At 32.6% G+C, this 8345-nt stretch overlaps 1 protein-coding gene across 2 annotated transcripts; it reads left to right on the plus strand.

The window, feature by feature from the left end:
• LOC142505240 (beta-galactosidase-like) lies at window positions 1-5837 on the plus strand. Of its 2 annotated transcripts, XM_075618133.1 has the most exons (18): window positions 2-328; window positions 535-630; window positions 748-860; window positions 1542-1608; window positions 1693-1785; window positions 1885-2028; window positions 2297-2385; window positions 2455-2560; window positions 2661-2748; window positions 2865-2983; window positions 3099-3263; window positions 3994-4169; window positions 4292-4401; window positions 4468-4577; window positions 4668-4778; window positions 4928-5038; window positions 5122-5327; window positions 5425-5837. In XM_075618133.1, exons 1-18 carry the CDS (start codon window positions 143-145, stop codon window positions 5531-5533), a joined length of 2199 nt encoding a protein of 732 aa, XP_075474248.1. In that variant the 5' UTR covers window positions 2-142; the 3' UTR covers window positions 5534-5837. The 2 variants fall into 2 exon arrangements, with proteins under 2 accessions (XP_075474247.1, XP_075474248.1); XM_075618132.1 differs by having other exon boundaries at window positions 1-328; window positions 4292-4577.
• Window positions 5838-8345: the final 2508 nt, after the last annotated feature.

The following is an 8345-nucleotide window of genomic DNA, read 5'->3' on the forward strand; positions in this document are numbered from 1 at the left end:
ACTCTCAAAAAGCAGAGGGAAAATTTTAGTGTTTATCTTTTCCTTCGTTTCTTCTGTTTGAAGAGGGAAAATTTTGAACCAAAAAGTGATTTTAAAAAAAACGAAATAGAAGGCCATTTTTTTTACTAAGCTCTGTGATTGAATGAGAGAAATGGGTTCTATGTGGATAATGTCGAGAGTCAAGATTTATGTGTATATTTTCTCGATTTCTTTGGCTTGTTCTTCAGTAACAGCCACTGTTTCTTATGATGATAAAGCCTTTATTATTAATGGGAAGAGAAGAATTCTCGTTTCTGGTTCTATTCATTACCCAAGAAGCACTGCGGAGGTACCATTTCTAATATATATATGTGTGTGTGTGTGTGTATATATATAAGTTTCTTGATTTGGGTGGATTCCAATTTCCAAGCGATCCGCATTGCCCAACTCAACCGAAAAATTCGAAAAAAAATTGCAAAACTTATTGAATAACATCAAAAAATTGTAACTTTAATGTCTTTGGCTGTGGATTTTGAGCTGGTTTGTTTTGTACAGATGTGGCCTGATCTTATTCAGAAGGCCAAAGATGGAGGTTTAGATGTTATACAGACTTATGTGTTTTGGAATGGGCATGAGCCATCTCCTGGAAATGTAAGGCCAAAAATGCTTCTGATTTTTGTGTATTTCTTCTATTTTTTAAGCATATTTACATGAAGAAATGATTGTTTCATTGGAGTAAATCAATCTGTTGTTTTGTGGTTTGTCCAGTATAATTTCGAGGGGAGGTTTGATCTTGTCAAGTTCATCAAACTGGTGCAGCAGGCCGGCCTATACGTTCACCTTCGCATTGGACCTTATGTTTGTGCAGAATGGAATTTTGGGTATCATTAGAATTTTAATATTAAATTATGTTTGGATTTTTTTGGAAAATAACGACCCATGTTGGGATTATTTAGATAAAAATATGATTCTTGATCACTTCCTAGTAAAGGGTTGGCGTCAGAGCCCGTAGGTCGGGCCCGCTCACGACGGGCTTTGATGTTCTTTCACCAAAATGATGTAGACATCTGGTTTTGGTTTCGGTTTGGGTTTCGGTTTGGGTTTCGTTTTCGGTTTGATCATGTTACATATACGTAGTTAAGATTTTAACTATCGACAAATAATAGTGAATGTATGATATCATCAAACTAGCAAACTGATCAAGATGAAATATTTCAAAATATATATATTACAAAATATTCCTACAAATCCTTTCATTTTCTTGGGAAAATATCAAAATAGGATTTAGTTAATTTGTACAGATCAAAAAAAATTTATCAGCAAGTTTTTTTGGTATATGAGTTTAGTTGTCTATGCATACTGGAGCTTAAGCTTTATAGATGAAAGTGTGATGCTTGGTCTCGATTTTCAGGAGATGGTTCCAGTTTCGGTTCAGGGTTTGAACTGAACATGGTTCTAGGATATTACAATGCAAATGGATATTGAATTTGTTGAACTTGTATAAGATGGGGGAGCGATTTTTTATTTTATATGCTCTGTTTACATCCCCTGTTTTGATGCAGGGGATTTCCTGTTTGGCTAAAATATGTGCCAGGAATCCGTTTCAGAACGGATAATCAGCCTTTCAAGGTTTAATAATTTAGATGAAGATAGTTTTTATCATTCGTTTAAATAACCAGTTATTGTTTTATTAATTGGTTGAATATGATAAAGGTGGCAATGCAAGGATTTGTTACAAAAATTGTCAGCTTAATGAAGTCGGAAAGTTTGTTTGAGCCTCAGGGAGGACCAATAATTATGTCGCAGGTAGAAACAATCATGCTCTTAGCTTGTCGATGCTTTCGATTGTTGTCGTGGTATTTTAATTTCTTTTCATTAATCTTTTTTAATAATGAAATGTTACAGATTGAAAACGAGTATGGACCAGTGGAGTGGGAGATTGGTGCTCCTGGTAAAGCTTATACAGCATGGGCTGCAAAAATGGCCGTGGGACTCAATACCGGTGTTCCATGGATAATGTGCAAACAAGAAACCGCCCCCGATCCCATTGTAAGAGAGTTTTTCACTCTTTTCTCCATTTTTGGATGGACATTTGTTCTACTGTTATGAGTTGATGTTGGTTCTTGATAATAATATCCACGATCATGACACAGTTCGGTTATGTGGGACCCATGTGTCTTTATGTTTATTGGCTTTGAACCTTTCATATGCTCAGACATGCCTTAAAATATCAGACAATTTCTTGAAGTTTTGATAGAAATAGATAGTTGGGCTGTTATTCTTCGTGTACCAGAAATGCTAATTCGTTGTATTGCAGATAGATACATGCAATGGTTTCTATTGCGAAGGCTTCCGTCCTAACAGGCCTTACAAACCAAAAATGTGGACTGAAGTCTGGACAGGCTGGTGAGAAACTCTGATACTAAATTTTCTTATTTTGATGAAATATATATTTTTGAATGTATTTTGCTGTAGGTATGCACAATATGGTGGCGCGGTTCCTCACAGACCAGTTGAGGACTTGGCTTTTTCGATAGCCAGGTTTGTCCAAAACAATGGTTCATACTTCAATTATTACATGGTGAGTTTATCCTCCAGTCCTTTGTGAAGACAAGCTTTTCGAGTCTTGAATGTGTAAGAATTATGTTTCTTACATGTTATATCTTATCTCTATGATTTAGTATCAGGGAGGGACGAACTTTGGTCGAACTGCAGCTGGCCTTTTTGTTACCACCAGCTATGATTATGATGCTCCAATCGATGAATATGGTAAACCCAAAAAATGCCTAATCTTATGCTAATATAATATATCACATTTTATTATTACTCATAAATATCATAGGTTACAGATACTATATAATTTGAAATTATCCCGTATGTATTAGGACTTGTCAACGAGCCAAAATATGGGCACTTGAGGGATTTACATAAAGCAATTAAGCAATGTGAGCCGGCTTTAGTTTCATCATATCCAACTGTGTCATGGCCTGGTAAAAATCAAGAGGTAAAATTGAACACTATTATAGATTCAGCTGCGCATATATAGTGGAGGCTGAAACTAAACTATATTCGGCAAATTGTATCCGTATACTAATGTTGCTCCTTGGGTACATTTTTAGGTTCATGTCTTTACAACAAAATCTGGGGATTGTTCTGCGTTTCTTTCCAACTACGACCCGACATATTCTGCGAAACTAACTTTTGGAAATACTCATTATGATTTGCCACCTTGGTCTATCAGCATTCTTCCGGACTGCAAAACTGCTGTTTACAACACTGCAACAGTAATGAGATTTTCCTTCGCCCTTGTGTTTTGTTATGCTTTTGCCTAGTTTCTAATTCAATCGACTAGAAATCGACATTTTTTCTCTTAGACAGTGTTGTACCTATCCCCGCACCCATCCCTGGATCTACCTAATCGGGCAATCCTCGTCCCCGAACCCGCGAACCCGTTTGAAATACCCGAATATATTATTGTATTTATATATATATAAATATTATATATTTTTATATAATATATATATATATATTACTGTATTTATATATATATAAGTATTATATTTTTTTATATATATATTACTGTATATAATTTATATATATTACTGTATATACTTTTTTTATATAATATATATTACTGATATATAATTATATTTTTTTATATATATATTACTGTATATAATTTATATATATTACTGTATATACTTTTTTTATATAATATATATATTACTGTATTTATATGATTTTTAAAAATCCCCGAACCCGAAACCAAACCCATTAACATATCCCCGAACCCGTCCCATTTCGGGTTTTCCCTGCGAAGCCCCGAAACCGCCGGGAAAATTGCCATCCCCAACAATGAATGGAATGTAACATCTATATAGCTGTACAATTTAAAGATTTAAGTAACACGATTATCATTGGCTGTACTTTTTTGTGAACGACAATTGATTGGTTTTGTAGTTCCAAACCTCAGTCGTTTCTTCGAAAGAAAATGATTGTATTGTGTGGTTGCAGATAATCTCCAAAGGTTCAGATGCAAAGATGATACCTGTGAATGGTGGACTATCTTGGCAGTCTTACAATGAAGAGACGCCTTCTGCTGATAACAGTGACATTCTCGCTATGGAAGGTTTGTGGGAGCAAGTAAACGTCACTAGAGATTCATCTGATTATCTGTGGTACCTGGCTCAGTAAGTATATCTACAATATACATAACTAGCATCTTTGGTTCGAAGTTTTTATGGAAATAGTACCATTTATAACTATTTTTCCTTTTCTTACGTTTTTGTGCAAAACTTGGTGATAAATACAGAGTTAACATAGCTTCTGATGAAGCCTTCTTAAAGAATGGACGGTTGCCTCTTCTCACGGTCATGTCAGCAGGCCACGCCTTGCACGTTTTTATCAACGGCCAATTATCAGGTACTATATGCATTTTCTTACTTGTGCGTCCAACAAATTTGTATAAAATTTCTTGTTCCGTGATAGGAACTGTGTATGGGAGCCTGGATCAACCTAAACTAACGTTCAGCAGGAATGTGAATTTAAGAGTTGGGATCAACAAAATCTCTTTACTTAGTGTCGCGGTTGGTTTGCCGGTTAGTTTTCCTCTTCCATTCTTATTTTGCATAAATGATACTCGAATCCATGATTAAAATTTCACATCAGTTCTTTTTTAATCGTCTCAGAATGTTGGTGTTCATTACGAAACGTGGAATACTGGAGTTCTTGGTCCGGTCACTCTAAACAGTTTAAACGAAGGGACAAGAGACTTAACAAAGCAGAGATGGTCGTACAAGGTTCGTTCTGTTCTTGCTACTTCTCCATTTTTAAGTTCATTTCTTTTTCTTTTTTTTTTTCACTCAATAACATGGAAAACAGAATCTTTAAGTAGTAAATATTCTAGGCATGATTCTTGGAGTAATGTTTGTTGATTCTACTTAAATAGGTCGGTCTAAAAGGCGAGTCACTCAGCCTCGATACCATTAGTGGAAGTTCTTCTGTCGAATGGAACGACGGATCCCTCTTGGTTCAAAAGCAACCTCTGACATGGTACAAGGTAAGCAAACATTTGATCACTCCAAGAAGCGATAAAACATAATTTCTTTACATGTACTGATGTTTTTGGTTTGTTCTTTCTAGACCACGTTTAACGCACCAGAAGGGAACGACCCTTTGGCTTTAGACATGTTAGGAATGGGAAAAGGCGAGATATGGGTAAACGGTGTAAGCCTAGGAAGGCACTGGCCTGGATACATTGCAAAAGGCAACTGTGGTGGCTGTAATTATGCAGGCACATTCACAGAGAAGAAATGCCAAAGTGGTTGTGGACAGCCGTCTCAAAGATGGTGAGACATTATACTGATTTTGATCGGAAAACGCTATACAATATTTATTTTCATAGTACAATGAAATCAAATATTTCTGATTAAGTTTAAATAACAGGTATCATATACCACGTTCTTGGTTGAAGCCGAGCGGGAATCTGTTGGTAGTTTTCGAAGAATGGGGAGGCAACGCGAGTAAAGTTTCTCTGGTTAGAAGAACGTTGTAAAAAAAGTATGCAGAAAACATCAGTTGGTGTATTTTCTCAATACCTACTGGATAAATGATTAATAGTTGAATAAAGAATTTTACGTGTTACTTCGAGCTAGATCAAGTTTTACGAGCCGGTTTGATGGATATTGAGGATGAAATTTGTGCAGTTAAGAAGCCATTTTCCGGAGAGCAATACAGATAATGGAAATTCAAGAAAGTGTATTTGTACATGAGAACTATGGCTTGCTGCATCTTATCTGAAATTTGTACGAGACTTATGTTTGAATGTAATGAATATCCAAAGTATATATTGTTGAGTAGATCTTTTTGAGATGATTGCTCTAATTTTTATGTTAATAATTGAACTATGATAATTAAAATAATAATATTGTCTATATATATATAGATATAATAAAATAGGAGCAAAAAATAATTATTTATAAATATAAAATAATACCGAAAAGAAAACGGATAGATTATCCCCATCCAATCGTGTTTGTTTGGGCTCGATTTCCACAGATATTATCATATATAGTTTTCAATAGTATGTAAGATATTTAGTTTATCCGTTTCATATATTTAGATTTATAATATGACCGTTTTCACATATATTAAGAAAAGGTAAAAACTTGTGTGAGACGATCTCACAGATCATATTTTGTGAGACGGATCTTTTATTTGGATCATCCATGAAAAAATATTACTTTTTATACTAAGAACATTATTTTTTATTGTGAATATCAGTAGTGTTGACATGTCTCACAGATAAAGATTCGTGAGACCGTCTCAGAAGAGACCTACTCTTAAAAAAATGTATTGAAACATCAATTTTTACAAATAAAGTTTTTATTTTATTGGTATTTAATGATTGTTTTAATATGTTAAAAAAATTGTTGAAAATGTTTAACATATTTAAGGATTGAGATAATTTTAGGATCAAACGCTTATCATTAGATCAAAAGCTCTGGTTGTTAGTCAAGACACAACTTTATATCATTATACGTGTTGCGGCTCAGAGTGCACGTATTTGGGTGCTAATGTGTCAAGCTGTTCAGTCAATGAGTTTGAGGAGGTACGTGTCTATATGTTGGTGATGTCTCATATTCTTTATATATCAGTCTTATTATTTTCCTACCTCCGATCATATCCCCAGCAGAGACAATATTACAAATTAGTATCAAGTGTCACTCTTTTACGGCTCACTTAGCCAACCAAATCAAGTGACTCAACGTCAGTAACTTGACGCACGATTATATACTACTCTCATTCATATACGCTTAACCTAACATGTAGATTGATTAAAAAAATAGAGAAAATAAATGTTAAGTATGAAAATTGAACTATATATTTGAGACATATGAAAAAAAATAAAATCTAATTTATATTTGTGTCGGATGGAGTATAAAATTACTAACAACAAAAAAAAGTATGATTCTCATGAGTATAAATGAGTCGAACTTAACTCCGAACTCCAAAAAAATGTCTCGATCGAGCTATATAGATATAATCATATGTTGATAATACAATTATTTTTGGCTGGTGAATAATTTGAGTTCAAAATAATAATAATAATAATTAATATAAGTGAACGTGGAAATTAGGTTGAAACGTAAGGTGGAACCATTTTTTTTCATTTTGTAGAGTTTAGAATTATTTCAAAATAAAAATTAGCAAATACTACCTATTTGTATTCCTTTCAGACAAGAAAGATATGTATCTATGTCCTAAATATATAAGTTGTATTTTATTTTTCGGTTGTCTCAAATATACAATCCAATTTTACATTTAGTAACATGTTTTTACTAATATATAACTATTAACTAAGTCTTGGAAATCGAACAACAATTTCTTGATTTATTTGAGTAAGAATAAAATCCTAATTTTGTTTTTCTAATGATTTTATTAATCTGAATAAAAAAAACATACAAGTATATGATTAATTGTCTCAAGTTCCAACCCTTTTTATCTCTCGGGTAAATCTATCTAGCATGTATATATATAATTTTCCTAGATGTTAAATGCTCGAGATCCCATAGATAACTATTCAACACAATCTTCAATACCATTTTTTGTGGGTAAAAACACAAAAAATTGAAGATATCAAGGTAGAGGGAAATAGATTGGGTGCTCAAGAAAATTTGGGACACTATACAAGGAATTAAAATATTTTTTAAAAAATATTTTAATCAATATTAAGTATTTGGAGAAATCAAGGATTAATTTGACTTGTTCTTGATCGAGTTGTGATAATGATGCATCAACTTAAGTCACATATCTAATGTAAAATTAATTAGGATGCTTTGGAGAATCCAAACCACTAATAATAATTTAAATTATTATAATTTATGCAATGCTATCATCGTGTTTTCAGAACCGGAACGAACCGGCCTGTTCAACCGAAAATCAGTAACTGATCCGATCCTAAACTCCATAAAAATAGTTTTAAAGGTCAAAATCGGTCAGCTCGGCTATCAACTGCTTCAATTGGTTGAAACTGTTTTATTAACTTTTTTTGAAAAATTAATTTTAAGACTTAAATTTAATATTTTGTTATATATACACATTATTATTCGAACTTTGAACTTCTAAAAATATTATTTTAGTAATAATATAATTTATTTAATTCATCGTTTTTATAAAAAAAAATTATAATTGATAATTTGAATATATGTATATAGTTATTTAGGTTTTAAACTTGAATAAATATTTGTGTATATTTATATACATCTTATATATATGTTTAAATTTTAAACTAGCATAAATATATATATATATTTATTATTTATATACATATATTATTTATGATATTATATTTTACCTACAAAGAA

This window comes from Primulina tabacum, chromosome 10, assembly GCF_025594145.1.
Source record: "Primulina tabacum isolate GXHZ01 chromosome 10, ASM2559414v2, whole genome shotgun sequence".
Classification (NCBI taxonomy): Eukaryota; Viridiplantae; Streptophyta; class Magnoliopsida; order Lamiales; family Gesneriaceae; genus Primulina; species Primulina tabacum.